Source organism: Euprymna scolopes, chromosome 3 (genome assembly GCF_053919585.1).
Source record: "Euprymna scolopes isolate OS-2025 chromosome 3, ASM5391958v1, whole genome shotgun sequence".
Taxonomy (NCBI): Eukaryota; Metazoa; Mollusca; class Cephalopoda; order Sepiida; family Sepiolidae; genus Euprymna; species Euprymna scolopes.
The window spans coordinates 49,027,223-49,049,465 of record NC_136484.1 but is presented as its reverse complement, the minus strand read 5'-3'; the positions used below and the strand labels follow the sequence as shown (position 1 = coordinate 49,049,465).

General features: G+C 32.7%; 1 protein-coding gene across 1 annotated transcript in view; it reads left to right on the top strand.

Annotated features, from left to right (window-relative positions):
- LOC145254872 (putative Ras-related protein Rab-33) overlaps positions 1 to 21,782 on the top strand; it is a 52,009-nt gene extending 30,227 nt beyond the window's left edge. Inside the window, exon 2 of the mRNA XM_080113751.1 lies at positions 20,061 to 21,782. Within this exon, the coding sequence (XP_079969877.1) occupies positions 20,061 to 20,567 (507 nt within the window). The 3' untranslated portion in view covers positions 20,568 to 21,782. The remainder of the gene's footprint in view (positions 1 to 20,060) is intronic.
- Positions 21,783 to 22,243: the final 461 nt, after the last annotated feature.

The window sequence follows — 22,243 nt, the reverse complement described above, 5'->3', positions numbered from 1 at the left end:
AAAGCGAATGATGGGGTGGCTGGCTTGCAGCACAAAACTAGGTTAAATATCACGCCACTTCCTCACACCTGTATATTTCAGTTTATAAACCTTAACTGAACATACTTATCAATTCCTCTCCTTCGTGGCCGAGATGGTTATATGGCTGGCTTTTTTTCCCTTTCGTTTCCACCTTCGCATCAAGGCTTTGGGGTTCAATCCTACCTTCCTACTAAAACTTTATTTTTCTTTTTGCACCTCCAAACACCCAGCCAACGTTTTTTTAACACACACACACCTCCAAACACCCGGGCAACGCCAGGTACCCCCTGCTAGTCATATAAAAAAGTAACATGTGAGAAAACGATAATTTTTGCACCAACCTAATGTAAGATTCTGACAGTGAAGAGAACTTACCTTCTTTTCAGCAAACTTGACGTTATATTTCTGATTTTTTTTTTTTCTTTTAGATCAACATTGATAATTCGTATAATTTGGATACCAACTGAATTTTCTGATACACTACGGGTCCTTGCAGTTGGTAAAATTCAGTTGTCAGTTGAACTCTTCTGGAGGTTAAAGATTCAACACCTAAATGCAGGCAACACTCAAAATACAATTGTGAATTACTTGAGACTTCTACCTGGTCATGGTGACAGAACAAGAGCATGTTACCCCTGTGGATCAAATAAAGAGTTCCATTCGAAATTCCATGCAGATTTTTTAGTTTGGCAAGATACACCTGAAGAAAGTCGGAGGTTACATTGACCAAAACGTTGTGCGAATAACACTAAAGATGATAGCAGTAGTCCAAATAATACAACTTGGTATGTTGCCTGAGGAGGTTGGATGTTGGACTCAACCCCAGATAAAACTCTGGAGGTTTTGGTCTAGTGAGTGTAAAGCCAATTTAAGATCACACAAGAGTGCCCCCCCCCATCCCATACTATTGCACAGCGATAAAATAAATACTGTTGAATATTCATGACTAAATCTTGGTGGACAAGTCAGGCAAAGACTGAAGTTTATTTGTATTAAATATGGTTGGTTTACAGAAAGGATTGTGAATTTTATTAATGACTAGTCTGTGTCCCGGCATTGCCCGTGTGTGTTGAGCAGAAAAAGAAAAAAAAAGTGATAGTAGGCAGGCAGGCTCGAACCTGTACCACAAAGGAAGAAAAGAATATGAAAAAAAAAATGTGATGTCTTTACCGTTGCATCTATCGCCAAACTGGGAGTGGCGAAGGTTTAAATTAAGGCTAATTAATCAAAAAGAGGGAATGACTTTCGAAATACCGGTGAAAAAAGCGATCCCCTCCTTGTAGAAAAGTTCCTAGTTGCGAGTGAAAGAATTAATGTTTTTAGCCAATTTTTTTATAGTTGTCATCCGAAGGATCAAACTTAAAAACAATACGGATCTTGTGAAAACCTGTCGCCTCTGTCGAAAGTTTTAGCCAGACATACATACATACATTTAAACAGACAGGTAAGATTTATATAATAGACTAGCGAAGGTACCCGGCGTTGCCCGGGGGTGGAGTTGTGTGTATGGGGGGGGGGGTAAAGAATAAGCGAAGTTATAACCCTGTTTAAACTTCTTCAAAAAAATCGGAAAAACAAAATTAAAAAACATGCAAATAAATCGGAAAACAAAAACTAAAAAAAATGAAAAAAAAAAAAAAAGGAACGTGTTCGGGAAAACAAAATCTAAAAGAAATGAAAAAAAAAAAAAAAACTGGCCAGTTTAGGGTGAAGGAATTAATGTTTTTGGCCAATTTTTCGATATTTGTCGTCCAAGATGTCGAGCTTGTAAATGATACCGATCTTGTGAAAATCCATTGCCTTTGTCGAAAGTTTTTGCGAGACATGCAAACACACATTTTCGCTTTTATATATATAGACTAGCGAATGGGGGGAGGGGGGTACCCGGCATTGCCCGAGTGTTTGGAGGTGTGTGTGGTTGTTAATGAAAACCTAAGAATAAGCGAAGTAAAAAAAAAGAAAACAGAAAAATGAACGTTAAAACTTATCTGAAAAATAAAGCGGGGTGTACCCGAGCGGTGATCAAAACATCGAGAAAAAAAAAAACACAAAAAAAACTAACGTAAGGCAAACGAACAATGTTAAATGTAAAAATCGAAAACAGAAAAACGAACGTTAAAACTGCTTCAAAAAATCAGAAAAATAAAAACCAAAAAAAAAAAAACAAACATGTGAAAAATGGCTTAAATAAGCCTGTTTCGATATTAAAATTTTAAAAATCTGTGGGTACCCGGATGTTTTTGGGTGTGTGTTTGTACGGTCGGGGTAGGGGGTGTTAATGAAAACCTAAGAATAAGCGAAGTAAAAAAAAAAAAAACAGAAAAACGAACGTTACGTGAAAAATGGCTTAAATAAGCCTGTTTCAATATTTAAATTCAAAAAATCGAGAAAAAAAGACCTCACACCACGATTTGAACCCAAAACATTTAGATAATGACCCAACGCTCTAACCAACTGAGCTAACATGACGTACATGAAATTTAGTCTGTTCTTCAACTATTTAAAGTAAATCAGGTCATGACGTCATCTGACGCATGCGTAGAACCGATCTCGTCATGAGAGGATGGTTTTTGTTGCCCCCCCTCCCTGTAGAAAATTGTTGATTTCAGGGTGAAAAAATTAACGTTTTTGGCCAATTTTTCGGGCGAAGGATGGAACTTCAATATGATACCAAGTTTGTTAATTTTTGTTCTGTCTGTCGAAAGTTTTTAGCAGACACACAAACACACATACATACATACACACATTTTCGTTTTTATATATATAGAAGACTAGCGGGGGGGGGGTACCCGGCGTGTCCCAGGTGTTTGTAGGTGTGGGTGTATTGGGGGGGGTGATCAAAACAATCCTGTTTTAAAAAAAAAACGTTGGCCAGGTGTTTGGAGGTGTAAAAGAAAAAGTTTTAGTAGGAAAGTAGGCTTGAACCCCGAACCTTTGACATGGAGATGGAAACGAAATGGAAAAAAACCTTGGAACCTAGCCATCTCGGCCACGAGAGAAGAGGAACGAAAAACCTTAATTTAACATTTATAAAATGAAATTCACAGGTGCTTAAGTCGCGTGATGTTTGACCTTGAAACATGACGCGGCTGCAAGCCAGTTTTCGCTTGCTTTATACTGAAAAGCGAAAGATACATTGGACGCTCTAAAAATCTGGAAAAAATGATGCGTGAAAGTTGAGCAAATTAAATAGATAGGCGACCCCCGTTTGTAACTCATATATATATTCATTTAGACATGATATAAAAAGTTTTAAGGAATGAGCCGACCGAAAAGTCCAGCGAAAAAAGCCTTTTATAGACATACACAAAAAGTGAACACACATACATAGATACATACATACACACATTTTCGCTTTTATATATATAGATTCCATGGGTAACATTTAGGAGGAGGGTGAGGTCATGTACATTTTTATCACTTCCTCCCATGTTTTCCCTTACCTTCCCATATGAGCAGAACCTCCTACCTTAACTGTTTTATATCTACTGATACAAGAACTTTCGTCCATTCTTTCATGTGGTCATAGTTTTGAAGTTTCCTATTCCACACACCTCCCTATACTCTTCAGATTTAACCTTCCTCTGAGGTCATCAAAACTAAGCCAGCATTTAAGATTCATGTTACATATCCATTGTATTATTCTGATATTTCTTTCCATGCAATGTATGTCCTCAACCCTCACTGGCCAGGTTTCTCTTCCATACATGATCACACTGCGTACATATGGCTCTGATAAATTCTTCCCTTTATCGACTGTGATAATGTGCGCCCTGTCCGTTATGGCAGAAGTTCCTTGAACTTACTTTGTTCACTTCTAATTTTTGCAGTCACACTAGCACCTGCTCCGCCCTGTGCTCAAATGCTATCACCAAGGTAACAAAATTTTTTCACCACCTCAATAAATCCAATCAGAAATATTTTAATCATTTATGCACTAATACTGTTAGGAATGTTATGAACTTGCAATAATCCCCCACCTCCAGCTATGGGTAAAACATCAACATGTGTTAAATTAATTATATACAATGAGTATTGTTTTATTAAAAAAGTCAAAAAGAATTGATTTGATATTGAAGAAAAGAAACCAACTTGTTACTGCTTGTAAGATATTCACAGCAAGAACTCTTTAACACGACTGCCAAAAACTTTCCCTGTTTTTTATTATTGAACATCAAATGAAATTTTCATGAACAAAGTTTCTTTCTCAGGACTTCTCATCTGTAGAGCACATTATCACTGGGCTGCTTCCATGCCTATTACAACATGGTCATCAAATACTTGCCCTAAATTTTTCTTATAATAATCAAATTTTGTTCATTCCATTTATTTTCAATCCTTTTACAATATTCTTTTTCGTTTAACCGACAAACTATCCATCTTAACTCTTATCCGAGTGATTTTTAACCTTTATGAACGGTGACTTGTTAATAGAAAAAAAGAAGTGATCAATTTATGTAGAAGATCTTATGAATAATTAATGTGATTTAAACTGGCTTTTGTGAAATTACATACTTGAGATTTCTTGCAGAACAATGCTCTATGATTAAGTTATCCAATTCTGATTGATAGTCTGAATATAAAGTCATTAAAATGCAGGAAACCGACAAGACCATAATGAAAATATCAGACTCTAGAATTAAAAATGATTTTCACCAATTGGATTTTGTTAATCACTTTGTGGCTTTTATATAAGAACTAACATGGCTACCCAGCATTGCCTGGGTGGAGAGAGGTGGTATATTAAGGATATTGAGCAACCCCCAGGAAAAAAGAACTTTAATTTCAATCAAAATAGCAGTGAGTTCTTGTGCAACCGCAAAAAAAAAAAAAAAAAAAAAAAAAAAAAAAAAAAAAAAAAAAAAACGCAAAACAGGTGAAAAAAGGGTAATGCGCTAGCTGTCACGACGGGTCGAAATAATATTTTTTTTTAAACATACATTCAGATTGCTAGGCATATTACTTGCAAAAATGTCAACACAAAATTGACCCTCCTTGCAAAAAAAACAGCCCAGTTCACCCAGATAGAATTAATATTTTTGGCCAATTTTTTAGATATTTTTCATCTGAGAGATTAATCTTTCTAACAATACCAATTTTGTCATGGTCCGATGCGTTTGTCAAACGTTTTTGGCGGACACACACTTACACACATACTAACTAATACACATTTTTCTTTTTATATAATAAACTAACGGGGGTACCCGGCATTGCCCGGGTGTTTGGAGGTGTGTGTTGGGGGGGGGGTTGTATATGAAAACCACCTTATTTAAAAAAAAAAAAAAAAAAACGTTGGGCGGGTGTTTTGAGGTGTAAAAGAAAAAAAAAAGTTTTAGTAGGAAGGTGGGCTCAAACCCGAAGCGCCTTGACGCGAAGGTGGAAACGAAAGGGAAAAAAACTGTGACACCTAACCATCTTGGCAACGAGGGGAGAGGAAGTGAAAAGTGTCTTAATTTAACGTTTATAAAGTGGAATTGACAGGTGCGAGAAAGTCAAGTCGCGTGATGTTTGACCTTGTTACAGTCAAACTAACTTTGGCGCTGCAAGCCAGTGTCTGTTTCCCCCATCCCAGCATTGTGACATTACACGTGACCTTACACGACATTAAACCTCTGATCGCAGCCCAGTTATGATCTTAACCCTGGGTCGATGCCCAATTATGACTATCCTAGTCACCGAGTAATTAATTATGTCGACTGGGCAACCAGGTCTGCCAACCGTTGGTACGTCGCGTCACCCAGTGAGTCCTCGTCAAGGCGTTGGAGGACTCTTCTCGGTTGCACGGTCCTCAAGGCCTGTTCTTCTTGATCGTCTAGTTGGTCGTCCTGTTGACTGGGTGTTCGTTGACGGGAACGGGGTCACAAGTGGCTAGTAAAAGAAATAAAGTTACATGGAACAACAGCACATCAGCAAATAAACTCCGGAGGTTGGTTGATATATAATGTATTTAGGAAATTCATAAAAGATTATCTACAGACGTATGTACAATTGAAGATTAAATGGAAGCAAGCAATTAGATTTGTGAATGAGCTTCTTGTTGTTGAAATACTCGGTCGGAGTCGCGGACCGTTGTAATTATCGTTAAGGTGTTCTGGCTGGTCTCTTCCTAGGTCCTCTGAATTCTATTAAGTTGCAAATTGAGCTCTCTGGCGACCAGCGAGGGGGAGAGAGAAGTTGGGTGGCTGGATTCCTCTACCGAGGCCTTTATCTGTCTCTCCAAAGACCTCTCTCTGTCTCCTCTCTTCTTCTATCTGATTAAATCGAGTTTTACAGATCTTATATAGTAAAACCCTTGAATAATGACGACGCCTACGTTCGTCTTCGACCAATCAAATTGATTGATAACAATCCACCTGATTCCTTCTCATTGGTCAATTTGGCCTGTGGCAGGTATTATTTTTCCGCCCCCAATTTCCAAAATCAAATTGACTCCTCCCCAACTTGCCTGACCCCGCCTTCTCGATAATGGTTTTTTCCATATTATCAACTGATAATCAGAGGAAATATTATTTTTAGCTTATAATAGATCACCAGATTTCATCTATTTAAAAATATCCGTTTGATCTTCTTTCCTCTTTGAATTATTTGTTTTGTAAAAACATCCGTGTGATTTTTAAAAAAAAATATTCTTTACATGTCAGAATTCCATTAGCGCCAAAAACAATTTGCCAAAAGACATTTTTAGATAAGTCATAATTGGAAATAAACACTGGCTGGCTTTTGAAGTCCTTTGTGCATCGGCAGATTGAGTATTTCCTCAAAATATTCTATTTACGCCCAAAACATATTATCATTCTGAAGTTTCTCAGATAATACGTATTGAAAGAACAATTCATGTCGAACCTTGGGCTGACGTCATTAATTCTTTTATCAGGCCCGAGCTGTTTCGTGTGTGTGTGTTTCTCAGATCAAAAACGATCCGACATTTCACCTGTCAAACACCACATTTCAAGCCGACCGACATTTCAAATCTCTGTTTCGGAATATTTTGTGTTGGCTCGTTTAGTTCAAACGCGAGCGTATTTTGGTTAAAAAATGTTTTAAGTAATCTTTCGCTTTGAAGTTTAGCATGCGATTTCTATTTTTATCCCCCGACCATATGGTATTTCAACAAGATTTTGACATATAAAAATATTAACTAAAAAAAAAAAATTTTTTTTTTTTTTTCTGTAACCGGCGTTCGCCCGGGATTGAATATTACATTTAACACAAAAAACGTCACATCGACCCTACTGATCTGATGTGGCCCCTCTTTGGTGTTACAGCATTCACTTTTTTTATACGCTTTTAAGCGTAACGAAAATGCAGCGATTGAAAAAAAAATCTCGAATATAGCGCATAAAAGTCGGGTAAATTAAGGATAGACTCGAGCCCCGGTTATAACTGGTAGATATTATCGAGGGGGTATATAAAAAGTTTTAGGGAGTGACCCGACTGAGAAGCCTAGCGAAAAAAGCCTTTGGCGGACATACAGAAAAAATGCACACACTAACATTTTCGCTTTTATACTAGCATGATTGCCCGGGTGTTTGTTGGTGTAAAAAGAAAAAAAAAAAGTTTTGGTAAGGAGGTATGCTCGAACCCTTCGGTGGAAAAGAAAGGGAAAAAAAAACTGACATCTTACCACCTGGCCACAAGTGGACAGGAACTGAAAAATGTTTTAATTTAACGATTAAAAAGTTAAGTGACAGGTGCATGAATTTAATGAGGTCAAACATCACTCCATACGGGAATGAAATCACGCACCTAACTTTGCCAAGATGTTGTGGAAAACCAGCTCCCCATAAAAAGGAAGTGTCCAAATGAATAGCAATTGTCTGATATAAGACAATTGCTATTCATTTGGACACTTCCCCCCACATTGATCAAAGCTCATTGCTTTTCTGGACGTCCTTGCCACGAGTGCCAGTGAGTTACCTTTACTACGGATTCAGTTTCTTTTTTATACGGAAAAGCTAAAAAAAAACATGCATAAACCAAGAAATATTGCGAAAATAGTGTGTAAAAGTCACCCAAATTAAAGATACACACGACCTCGTTTTGTGAAACGTAAATATTATAATCTAGGTAGCATATAAAAAGTTCTAAAGAAACAGGGACCCCCCCCCCAAAAAAAAAATAGCCTTTGCTGGACATACACAAAAAATACACACATTTTGCCTTTTTTATATAATATATATATATATATATATATATATATATATAAGACAACACTTGATCAGGTGTCTATGTATAATTCAATACTTAAACATAAGGTATCTATGTGACTACATAAACAGCTAACAAAAGGACTTAGTCTTTTTTATTTTTATATTATTTTTTTTTTGTAGCTGTTTAAAGACTTACTGTTTCAACATAATTTATATAAAACTTCATTTTTTTTTTTTTTTTTTTTTTTTTTCACACTTGCTTCTTTATTTATCAGCAGTGTTACCTGCAACTTTTTTTACCATCAGCGTTACTTTGCGCATTAACTACATTTTTTTCTTTTCTTTATCAACTTGAATTTTTTTCTTCTCCACTTTCCTTCATGTTTATAGCAGTATTTTGAATTTGTCTTTGGGGAAGAGGGGCGGGGGTAACTAATTATTGATGTATCTTGAAATAGATTTTTCAGACATTTTTTTTTATGTCAGTCTTAAGTTCTGTACCTCTAAACACTTATATCTAATCATTCACGTTTATTTATTACTTTCAATAGAGGCCAAATATATTACAGCAGTGTAAACAATTATTTATTACTAAAAAAAAAAAAAAAAACACTGCACGTAAGTTTTAGTGATTAGATTTGAAAATTATGTCTCTTTCGGGCATCCATATAAATTTTTTTTATTATTTATTGGTATACAGTCAATTATAAATATCAAGTTTTTAGATTGTTAGAAAAAAAATTTGAAAAAATATTTTTCTAAGGGATTAAGTTTTCTTTTTAGGTTTAATGCTTCACCTAACTTGATTGTTTTTCATTTTTCAGAAGTCTTTAAATAAAGTTTGCTCATAATTTTTTTTAATGCATTGACTATTTATTGATTTACGCTAAACTTGTGTAGCAAAATGATCCACCACTCCAAAAATTGAACATTAAGTTTACAAATAATTTAATAAAAATTATTGAATGTACTGAATTATTGTAAAACTATGACTGATTATGTTAAGGTAATGTTGTTTTAATCGGATGTAATTAGCTTCTAATAACTGTAATCTCGAAACACAAGTTTATAATATACTAGCAGAGAGATCCGACGTTACCCGGGATTGAATGAGGATCAACAAATGTTTCACACTCCCATATTTTTATTGTCATCAAAATCGGTGAAATCAACCATTTTTCAATCAAATTAATTGACTTTAGTTATGGACCCATATTCACATGCCTCCCTGCAGTGGCTTAGTCCACAATACATTGTAGTTTACATTGCACTGTGGAGAACCTACTGTTGATTTTATAACATTTTTATATGTAATGGCTTGAATTAAAGTTAAACATGCAAAAGTAAAGTGTCATGCTTTGATTATGATCTAATATGCCTTCATTTTGAATGCGCCTCTATCATATCAAAGAACATACTGTTGATTTTTATATTCCTAGCATTACTGCTTGTGCAGTGATAATGGCTTGAATTTAAGTTTAAAATAAAAAAGTCGAGTATCATGGTGCAATTGTGCTTTAAGCAGAAGCATTCATTTTGAGTGCACCTCTGTGATATCAAAGAATGTACTTGATTTTATGTGGGGCCTTTCAGCTTGTGTGGTAATAAAACTTCTCAAATGCACTTGTGACGTTAGGCTGTGTAAGGTGTTAACTTTTGTCAAAATCGCCTGTTCCTTCCTTCATCGGATTACTTTGAGTTGCTTAGTTTTGTAAGTGTATATTTTTGTAAGTATACTAATAATAATCTCGACCCCAAATGTTTGGAGTAAATGAAGAAAACCATAAAAGAAGCATTAAAAAAAAAAAAAATTAATAGTTGCTAAGATTTAGTTTCTTGGAGCATACAAATAGTTTTGAACTCAAATTTAGTTTACTACAAGTGAAAACATTGCTTATTATAAATTAGTATCCACTGATTTGGGTTGCAGTATTAGGACTTCTCACTGTGAGAGTGAAAATTTCTCTGCTTTCCTATTTTTCTGACTAATAAAAAAAATGAAATATTCACTAGGACTAAATATGAAAATCGATTGGAAATTGAATTGTTTTATATCATAGATCAATTTTTTTTCTCTTGCCAATCAAATAGGGCAAAATCTGACTATTAAATGGTAGGACTGGTGAGCACCTTGGCTACAACATAATAGGGTTGTTTTATGTTAAACTTGTATAAAATGATCCCCCCAATCCTCAAACTGCTAAAAATTTTAATTTTAATTTTGTTTTTTCAAATGCCTACAAATAATTAAAATGTTATTTATATATATATATATATATATATATATATATATATATATATATAAATAATATTTAAATGTAATTGACACTAAAACATTCAATGTGTAAGTAAGATTATCAGTTTTAATATAGATATATGCATACATGCAGCGGCTCTGCTGTCTTAACAGCGTCAGCAACCATGGCTCTACAATTTGGAGAGCCATGGTAATCTCAGGAAGACAAAGATAGTAGTTTCCCATTGCTTTCCGTCTTGATTCAGGGTGGTATATCCCCCTCCCCCAATGAATTAAACGCGCCCCCAGATATCAACCTGAAATTTCTATCACTGTGCAAATATATATATATATACATATATATACACACACAAACTAAATACTTATCTAATATATAAATAATATACATACAAACTGAATATACTCGGCGCAGATATATATCGATCTATATACAAATTAAATCTATATATATATATATAAAAATGTAATTTTTGGTTCGTTCAAAGTTTATACAACTATATTTCTACATTAACAATTTATTTGAAATTTTCAGACAACCCATCTTTAGAGTCGAGGGATGTTTTTATGTTATTAAAATAAATTGACATCGCCAATTATTAAAATATTAAATAAAATAAATATATTTTCGTAATCCGTTAGTGTGAACCTGTTTTGTTGATAGAACTGAACTTCCGGTTCGATTCATTTCACACCCACGAATGGACGAAACTAACTAGAAGATTTCATTTTCTGTTTACTCGATAAGTAAAAAAAACATAATTCATTTGTTTATCTTCCAAATGTTAATTTAAACAGTTTTTTCTTTATTATATCAGGCAAAAAAAAAAAAAAAAAAGTTTGTTGCTTGCTTTTTGAGTCGAAGTGGTTTTTTTTTTTTTTTCAATATAAGAAAATATGAACTTTTTATTATTATTAACACTATTGTTTGGTAAAAGTACAGTTTTTTTGTTTTTTTTTCGAATAAATTTTACGGATTGCTAACTTGCTTAAATAATATTTGGTGCTAATGCAGAGAGTGGTCCGCGCTATTTTTTAAATCGTATTTCCAGGTTTAATTAAAGTTTTATTATGTTTTTTTTTTTATTCAATTGTAAGGTTAAAATACTGATTAGGTACAAAACACCCTCCCCTCCCCATGTTAAGAATGGCTTTTTAAATAATAACGTTATTATTTCGGCACGTATCACTCTCTGCATGAGTACCGTACTTCACCTAACAATTTAATAAACAAAACATGGTACTTATGCAGAGAAAGTACCGTGCTAAAATAATGTTATTTAGAAAGCCATTCTTAACATGGGGAGAGCGTTTTGTAACTATTCTATGCTTTCACCTAACAATTTAATAAACAAAAGATGGTACTTATGCAGAGAAGGTACTGTGCTGAAATAATGCTATTAAGAAAGCCATTCTTAACATGGGAAAGGGAGGGTGTTCTGTAACTATTTTATACTTTCACCTAACAATTTAATAAACAAAAAATAGTACTATCGTTATTTAGAAAGCTATTCTTAACATGAGGAGGGAGTTTTGCATCTATTCTATACTTTCACCTAACAGTTTAATAAACAAAAATAGATAGTACGTATGCATAGAAAATACCGTGCTGAAATAATGTTATTTAGAAAGACATTCTTAACATGGGGATGGTATTTTGTAACTATTCTGTCCTTTCACCTAACAATTTAAACAAAACATGGTACTTATGCAGAGAAGCTACCCTGCTGAAATAATGACGTTATTTAGAAAGCCATTCTTAACATGAGAATAGGGGTGTTTTGTAACTATTCTGGACTTTCACCTAACAATTTAATAAACAAAAATTAAACTTAAGCAGACAAGGAACAGTACTGAATCATTAACATTATTTAGAAAGCCATTCTTAACATGGGGAGGGAGGATTTTTTTTAACTATTCTGTACTTTCGGTGCTAATGCAGAGAGTGATCCGCGCTATTTTTTAAATCATATTTCCACGTTTAATTAAAGTTTTATGTTTTTATTCAATTGTAAGGTTGAAGTACAGAATAGGTACAAAACCCCCTCCCCATGTTAAGAATGGCTTTTTAAATAATAACGTTATTATTTCAGCACGGATCACTCTCTGCATGAATACCGATTAATGTTTTGTTCTTTGTTTTTTTTACTGTATTTTTTTGTTTGTGCTTAAGAAAACCTTTTTAACAAAAATTGAAAGTACGTTTTTTCTTTTCTTTTTTTGTTTTTACAAAAGTTGTTTTTATATAAGAAAATATGAATGCTTTTTCTTTATTAAAGAAATAGGGTACTCGTGCACCTATTGATCCGTGCTGAAATAATAACGTTATTATTTGAAAAGCCAGTCTTAACATGGCGAGAAGAGGGTGTTTTGTAACTATTCTGGATTTTCACCTAACAATTTAATAAACAAAAATTAAACTTAAGCAGACAAGGAACAGTACTGAAGCATTAACATTATTTAGAAAGCCATTCTTAACATGGGGAGGGAGGATTTTTTTCTAACTATTCTGTACTTTCGGTGCTAATGCAGAGAGTGATCCGCGCTATTTTTTAAATCGTTTTTCCACGTTTAATTAAAGTTTTATGATATGTTTTATATTCAATTGTAAGGTTAAAGTACAGATTAGGTACAAACCCCCTCCCCTCCCCATGTTAAAAATGGCTTTTTAAATAATAACGTTATTATTTCAGCACGGATCACTCTCTGTATGAATACTGATTAACGTTTTGTTCTTACTGTATCTTTTTTTTTTTTAAGAAAACTTTAACAAAAATTGAAAGTGCGCATTTTTTCTTTTCTTTTTTTTACAGAAGTTGTTTTTATATAAGAAAATATGAATGTTTTTAAAGAAATTGGGTACTCATGCACCTATTGATCCGTGCTGAAATAATAACGTTATTATTTAAAAAGCCATTCTTAACATGGGGAGAAGAGGGTGTTTTGTACCTATTCTGTACTTTAACCTTACAATTGAATTTTAAAAAAAACGGTAAATTTTTAGATTAGGTCCACCTCCACAATTTTCTTTTAAATGACGACTTTTGTAGGTTTTCGACTATGCTGAATACGGAAATCACATTGAAATTTTGCAGAAATAAGTAGTTATCGAGATATTAAAAATTTGTGTAATGCATTGTAATCTCTGGCAGCCATCTTTTTTACACGCTTGCGCACGTCATAAACAAATCTACGCGCATAACAAAGATGGCCGCCAAAGAATACAATGCATAAAACAACTACTTATATCTCGATAACTACTTATTTCTGCAAAATTTCAATGCGATTTCTGTATTCAGCATAGTCGGAAACCTTGAAGTCATCATTTAAAAGAAAATTGTGGAGGTGGATCTAATCTAAAAAAATACCAAAAAAACATAAAATTTTAATTAAACTTGGAAATACGATTTTAAAAAAAATAGCGCAGATCAGTAAGTGCATTAGCACCCATTAATCGACTAATGTGACCTTATTGCCAAATAAGGTCCGGCTACAATGTTGAACGCGCCGTTCACATTGTTTTGTTTTTTTTCAAGTTAAATTCAACTTTCACAATATCTTTTTATTTTTTTATAATTTCACAATATCTTTTTTTAATAATAAATTGTTAGTTAAAAAAGCACAGAATAATTACAAAACACCATCCCCTCTCTATGGTAAGAATGGCTGAAAAAAATATTAGGTACTCATGTAGAGAGTGATCCGTGCTGAAATAACGTTATTATTTAAAAAAAACATTTTTAATATGGGGAGGGGAGGGTGTTTTGTATCTATTTTGTACTTTAACCTTACAATTGAATGAAAAAACATATCATAAAACTTTAATTAAACTTGGAAATACGATTTAAAAAAATAGCGCGGATCATTAAGTTCATTAGCACCAGAAATTGTTAAGTGAAATACAGAAAGGTTTCTACCAAGAAAACCAATATTTTTTTTTTGCTATTCTTACCAAGGGGAAGGGATGGTGTTTTGTCACTATTCTGTGCTTTCAACTAACAATTTATTAAAAAAACAAAAGGTAAATTTTCGCATTAGGTCCACCTCCACAATTTTTAACATGGGTAGGTTGGGGGGTGTTTATTCTGAAAGCCGTTCTTAACATGGGGAGAATGGTGGTATTTATTCCAAAAGCCATTTTTAAAAGACGAAAGACAGGTAAAAGGTTAAAACATGTGGTTAGGCATGGGTGTTGTTTATTCCGAAAGCCGTTCTTAATATGGGGAGGTTGGGAGTGTTTATTCATGGCCGTCAGTGAATTATAGTGCATAGTACAGGTCTTTATATCTCGAAAACTAATTGCCTCTGCAAATTTTAAATGAGATTTTCTTATTCAGCATAGTCGAAAATTGTGGAGGTGAACCTAATGTAAAAAAAAATACCCTCCCCCCCCCCCAAAAAAAAAAAGATATTGTGAAATTTAAATTTAAGCGCAGTACTAAAAATGAAATTAGACAGAAAAATGCACCTTTGGGTTTGTACTTGCACAAAGACTTGAAAAAGTTGTCAACAAAAACAAATATATAACAAGTAAATATTTTCAAAGGCAAGATAAGTTACTTTTCTACCTAATTGGATAATTTTTAGTGTTTTTATTGGGTTTGTACTACTGTACATATAGATTCGAAAAAGTTGTCAAAAAATAAATGTATAACAAATATTATCAAAGGCAAGATATGTTACTTTATTACCAAAATGGATAATTTTTTTGTTTTTTTAATGTAAAATGTTTATTCGGCTCAAAAAACACAGCGTTTACTGCTATATTTGAAAAGTTCAAATGGCGGCAGACTGTGTTAAACACATTAGGTTTGGGAAAATGAGTTAAAACTAAAAAAAACTACACAAAATACTGTTAAAAACCACCGAATACATGTCTGCCTATGTCACAGTAACATATATTGAGTGAGTTCCTGACAGTATTTTGTAGTTTTTTAGTTTTAACTTATTTTCCCAAACTTGACATGTTCAACTACCGCCATTTGTATTTTTCAAATATACAGATAAACACTACGTTTTCAAACTGATTAAACATTTTACACTAAATAAAAACACTAAAATCTTATCCAGTTAGGTAGAAAAGTAACTTATCTTGCCTTTGATAACATTTATTTTTTATATTTATTTTTCAACAACTTTTTCGTTTCTGTGTTTAGTAATACAAACCCGTTTTATCTACTATAACGTTTAGCGGCTCGAAAAATAGTGTTTATCAGTGTATTTGAAAAATACAAATGGTGATGGACACTGTTGATGATGTTAAGTTTGAGAAAATGATTTAAAACTAAAAAAAATATACAAAATACTCTCAGAAACCCACCGAATATGTCAGTCTATGTCACAATAACATAATCAGTAGGTGTCTGACACTGTTTTGTATAGTTTTTAACTGATTTTCCCAAACTTAACGTATTCAACAGAGTCCGCAACCATTCATCTTTTTCAAATACGTAGATAAACACTGAGTTTTTTGAGCCGATTAAACATTTTACATTAAATAAAAACACTAAAAAATTATCCAGTTAGATAGAAACGTAATTTACCTTACCTTTGCTTTCATTTATTCGTTTTTGGACAACTTTTTCGAATCTGTGTATAGTAACACCCCCCCCCTTACCCAAATATTAATTAAAAACTCACATTTTTGAATACAATAAAAAAGAAAACTATTTAGCGTTTTAGCAACTTTCGGCTTAATCCACTGAATGTTGGTCGAGCCCAAGCCATGATTGATGGTAACTCCCGAGGATCCGGATCCAATTCTGCAAGAGTACCATTTTTTTTTTTTTTTTTCATTTTCGCATTTTTTTTTTTTTTTTTTTTTTTTTTTTTTTTTTTTTTAACTTTTTGGAGTGGATTGCTTTACTAAGAATATAAGAAACCTGCATTATCTCTTTTTATTAGAATTTTCCATTACACGAAATTAAGCCACAGCAACGCATGGCAGGGTACAGCTAGTACTTAAATAAAATAAATTACTGCTTAATATTATATGCTAATGTGCATAATATAATTTTTTTCTAAAGAAATGAAAATAAATAAATAGAAATTAATCAATAACAGTCAATCTTATTACTTCAATCAATAATGAACAAAAAAAAAACCTAGATGAGTCCCACTCTAGGGCATAATATAATGGTGTCTCTACACTTTCTAAACATCTCAAAATGGAACCTCACTATCGCATGTATCAGGACATCAGTATTGTGACTAGAATAATTTTGCAAAAATCGTTGTGTGAAAAACATCTTTCAACTACATTGTTTTCTTGTGTATAATATTACTTGAGGATAATACACCCCCTATTTACAAAGTTAAAAAATACAAATAAATTATGACTTTGTATATAACACTAACAGTACAACCAACCCTATGCATTTTGTTTTTCATTTTTTTTTTTTTTTTTTCGAAAGGGTTACCATTAAAATTATCTATTAAAATCTCAATGTCTTAAGTAAATACATGTTATTTTGTAAATAATTATGTTATTCTTGCGATAATTTACATCCACAATTGAAAATAAGAAAAATAACCAAATTATTTCCACCTTCAAATTGTCCAGGTTGGCTTAAAATGGCCTTGATGGTGATGACCTAATGTTACACTGAGTCTTTATTTCAAGAATACAGAACTTGTTAGTGCTCATGAGATATGCAACTGTTATGGGATGTTTATGCCAACAGTATTTGTTTAAATATGTACTTGTTATGAATCATCCAAACTGTTGAATTGGTGAAGTATGAGTCATGTTTGAATGTCTGATCAGTTTTGTATTTTCTCTCGCATTTACTCATTTTTGTTGCCTATCCTTTCCAATGCACACTAAAGGGTTCAATTCAAAATTTAGTGCAAGTTCCCAAGTTCAGTAACACTCACCTGAAGGTTGGAGGTTAAATTGGTCCAAACATTGTGAACATAACAACCAAGATGAGAATAGTTGTTTCAATAATCCACATACATTTATAAACAAATATCTGAATTTATTACTATAACTTGTCATTTAATTCATCAACTTGGTTATTGATAATTTATCATTAACTAACAAATGTCTTCTTTTTTTTTTTGTCATTTTCTTTCTATGACAATATTTAAATATTTCATTGTTTGTTGAAATGACATCAATAAGTTAAAATCTAACCTACACAGAAGAGATAGGGAGGGAGTTACATTTTATTTTAATTGAAACCTGCATAAGACTTTCGATGTTGTATCTTGTGCTATCAGATCAGACTGGCTGAAAATACCGGTTTCTTGGCTTAAACTGCATCAAATATTGATATTATTGTTTCTTTTTGTTTTGTTTTTTTTTTCTTTCCATTTGCAAAACTTAGTCATGTTCTGAAAAGTCAAAAGCAAAACCATCAATTTTCCTCCACAAAACAATCAAACCAAATACCATGAATAAATATTTAAAGAACTTTAAGCATAAAAACTTTTTCCAAAATTATTAAATAATCCAAAAAGGGTTGATATGCCATAAAAAAACTAAACCAATGTTGAACTCTGTGAATGGTTTAATCACAAATAAACCTAGTATTTTTTTGTTGCCTTTTTACAAAGCTGCTTAATAGTGAGGAAAGTTGTTTTTTTTTGTTTTTTTTTTATGTTAGAGAACCGTATTGAAAGGTGTGAAACTGCCAGTAAAGTCCATTGTTGTTGATTGCATGGGGAAACTTTAATTTTAAACATTCAACTGTTAGGTTTCAAGTTTGAGAAAAAAAACCTGAGGAAGATTTGCAAACTAAGGGTTTTTTTTGTTTTTTTTAAGGGATGGTTGAGATAGATACATCTACACATCTGTTAAGTTTTCTTGCTCAGTCTGTCATGCTTCAGTTTCAAATTAGATTTTCATCGATAAACATGCATACTGAATGAATTTATCTTAAGCCTACCCATACATCTATATGTCACATTTAAATCCATTATGTTTTCTTTTTGAAATAGCATTTTTATCCCTAAATGTATAGATTCGATGGATGCTTCTTAATAATCCTTCCTTTTGTTATGTGTGTGTTTGACCAAATCCTCTCTACATTTTTTTAATTCAAATAGACACTCCTCTCCCTTTGCAGTGATTCTTTATGAAACAATCTTTGTTACCCGATTTTTTTTTTTTTTTTTTTTCATTTTCACTGACTGAATTGCTTATCTCCTCCTATTCACCCAAACCTATTCACATCTAACAAAACCAGCATCCTTCCTGAAGTTCTTCTTCCAACAACACCTGCCTTCTTACCTGGTGGAGTACTCATTTACAAAATGTCACCTCAATCTTACATCCACATCATGATATGAAACAATTACTTTTGCACCTATTTAGAAAATGTTAACTTTGATTTATAGCTTACAAAGCCACTCTTGATCTGTTTGGAGATAATTAAATATATAATTTTAACTTTGACATTGCTTGATAATCATGGTTTTGTTTGTTTTTTGTTTGTTTGTTTTTTGTCTGTTTGTTTTTTTGTTTTTTTTTGCTGTTTGTTTTTTTTGTTTTTTTTTTTTTGTTTCGTTCTTGTTTGTTTCTTGTTCATTTAGTATACAAAACCGAATCTATTAGATATTTGCAAATGTTAAGAACAAAGTTTAAGATTTGCAATTACACCTAACTCTACACTGATCTATATTGTCAACACCTGTCAGAGTCATATCTAGAGGTTAAACTGAATCGATTTATAAACTATGCATAGAAAAAAAATTAATCTATAAATATTAGAACTTTTATAAAAAAATAACTGAATGCAACATTCAGTAATCAAAAAAAAAAATTAAATAAGGTTGACATGCCATAAAAAAAACAAAAAAAACTACCTAGCCAAACTTGGTTACCTTATTCCTCCATATAATCTGTTCAAATGTAAAGTTGAATTCAAGTCCTTTCTGACTGGGATACCTAAAGTAAAAGTTTATTGATGTAAATTTCCACTGTCTCCCCTTGCCCTTCGCGATAATTGTAATTTTTACAATTATACAGTGTAGGCGATATTTGTTCACAAGATGACTGTTTCTGAAAAAAATAACAGTGCAGTTTCATTAGATTTATTCATCAAACTTTGCTCAGTTTATGTCCATAACTTATTCCAATAATTTCATTTGATGAACGTGCCTTTCACTTCAGTGACAGCTTTCAGGCAGCCTTAGAACCATTTATAGACCTTTGTTATTGTCTTACAACTTAAGCCTCCTCCAAAGACTGGTGTTCTTGGATTTTAGCTTATCTTTCATGTGATAGCTGGCTCTGTTGGTGTCTTGTTACTTACTACATGAATAAGTAGAGGGTTGCAGTGTAATTGATAACATTCTCAAAATCACTAATTAATTATGTCTTGTCAGTCCATGTCTGTACATGTGCATTTAAACACTTACTTTTTCTATCACCTTCTTTCTTTGAATCATGTGATGTCATATACATCCTCAAGTTGATCTCACTAACCAACAGTTTCATTTCCTATTATTTTAAACTAACTAAATTAGGGGATCTACCTACTCAAAGTCTAACAGAAACTTATTATTGTAATCCTATTATCCTATTTTTACAAACTTTATCTGGTAAATCACATCCCTTTCAGAATTTATAAATTGTTTCATTTATAAAATTTAATTTTTCGTTTTCTTTTTCTCTTTCTCAAAATCAGCTCCAACTTTGGGATACGGCTGGCCAAGAAAGATTCCGCAAAAGTATGGTTCAACATTACTACCGGAATGTACATGCTGTAGTTTTTGTTTACGACGTGACGAAAATTAGCTCGTTTGAAAATATGCCTAACTGGATTGAGGAATGTGACCGGCACAATCTAAACAAGGACATCCCGAGGATCCTGGTCGGCAACAAATGTGACATGATCGACCGAATTGCCGTCAACACAAATGCTGCTCAGAAATTTGCTGATACTCACAACATGCCTCTGTTTGAGACGTCTGCCAAAGATGACGAGAAGGCCAATCATGTGGAGGCAATCTTTATGACGTTGGCACACAAGTTGAAAAACTCTAAGCCAATGATGCCCAGCTATGTACCGCGTTATTCCTCCTGCTCCACTGCGTCAGGGGCCACCCATGTCATCAATGTTGGACGTAGTCCTGAGGGCCACGGACTGCCCGCACAGGATGATGCGAAGAAACAAGAAGGCTGTGCTTGCTAGTTCCTCACTAACTGTTGAAAGCTTCTGGGGAGGGGGAAGGGCTGCTCCACTCTTTCACAAGACTCTTACATCTTTGTCTCTTCTCTCCAACCCCTATACCCAAAACCTTGAGTTCTGAACATTTGTTCTATTATGGAGTTCTGCTAAATTTCAATTGCAGTGACATTTTGGTCTCTCGTTACACACACACAAATTTTTTTCCCATTTCTCTTTTCTTTATCTTTTCTTTTTATCTTTTCTTTTTTTTCTCTCTTTGTTTCCTTTTTTTTCTCTCTTTGTTTCTTTTTTTTCTCTCTTTGTTTCCTTTTTTTCTCTCTTTGTTTCCTTTTTTTCTCTCTTTGTTTCCTTTTTTCTCCTTTTCTTTTTTTCTCCTTTTCTTTTTTTCTCCTTTTCTTTTTTTTCTCCTTTTCTTTTTTTCTCTGTTTTCTCTTTTTTCTCTGTTTTCCCTTTTTCTCTCTGTTTTCCCTTTTTCTCTCTGTTTTCCCTTTTTCTCTCTGTTTTCCCTTTTTCTCTCTGTTTTCCCTTTTTCTCTCTGTTTTCCCTTTTTCTCTCTGTTTTCCCTTTCTCTCTGTTTTCCCTTTTTCTCTGTTTTCTTTTTTTCTCTCTGTTTTCTTTTTTCCTCTTTCTTTCCCCTCTTTTTCCCCCTATTTTTTTTCCTTTTCTCTTTTTTCCCTTTTTCCATTTCTTGTTCTTACGTTTTGTTTTTCTGTTTTTTTTTCTAATGGTATTTTTAAGTGAACTAAATACATGTTAAGACATATTAGTAACAACATAAATGTGTGTAGGTATTATTTTTCCTCTGAATATTTACTTGGAGTGAAAACGTTAAAATATAACCATTTTTAACATGATAAAAACGAAACAATCTTTATCTTTTAGGAAATATATTAGATAAAATATATATAAATATGTCTACATTTTAAAATAGATAACAAAACTGGGGATTCATTTTAGTAAATCTTTCAATTAATATTCATTGTTAGAATTTAAGTCAAATTGAACATAACAGAAAAAACTGAGCACAAATCAAGAATATAAAAGGAGTCCTCCTTGTAGTGATCAGCCTACATGGACTATCTACTTAAATTCTAACATCTCTGAGGAATGTTAGTTTACATCTTCTTAGGAAACTCTTCTTTTTTCTTTTTTTTTTTTTTTTTTTTAATTTATATATAATAGAAGTGTTGAATCGCCATAAATCATAGAAAAAAAAAATTCAATGAAAAACATTTAACTAATATTTTGTTTCTTTAATCATAGAAACTTTGATAGAAATTTATGAAAGAAATGGAATATTATTCTTTGTTTCATATTTTTTATTTAAATACTATATTTTCTAATGATTCTACTTTTCAATTAATATGTTATTATTACAGATAACACTATATATTCAGTTGACCATAAATATCTGCACTTTCATGGTAATGCTGGAGTAGAGTTACCAAATGTGTTGAATAACCATTTTTCAGATCACTGGCAAAAAAAAAAAAAAAAAATGCAAGACTGTATTCTTTAACCTAATGAGCTGGATTCCCAGTTTTTCTATGAAACAGCAGGTATCGATGGCTGATCCAATTTCTGTGTAGTGTTATTTGCAATAAAATATGCTTTTACATACATAATTGAGTGAGCACTCTGGTCATTTTCCCTGTATAGAACACAATATTATATATAGT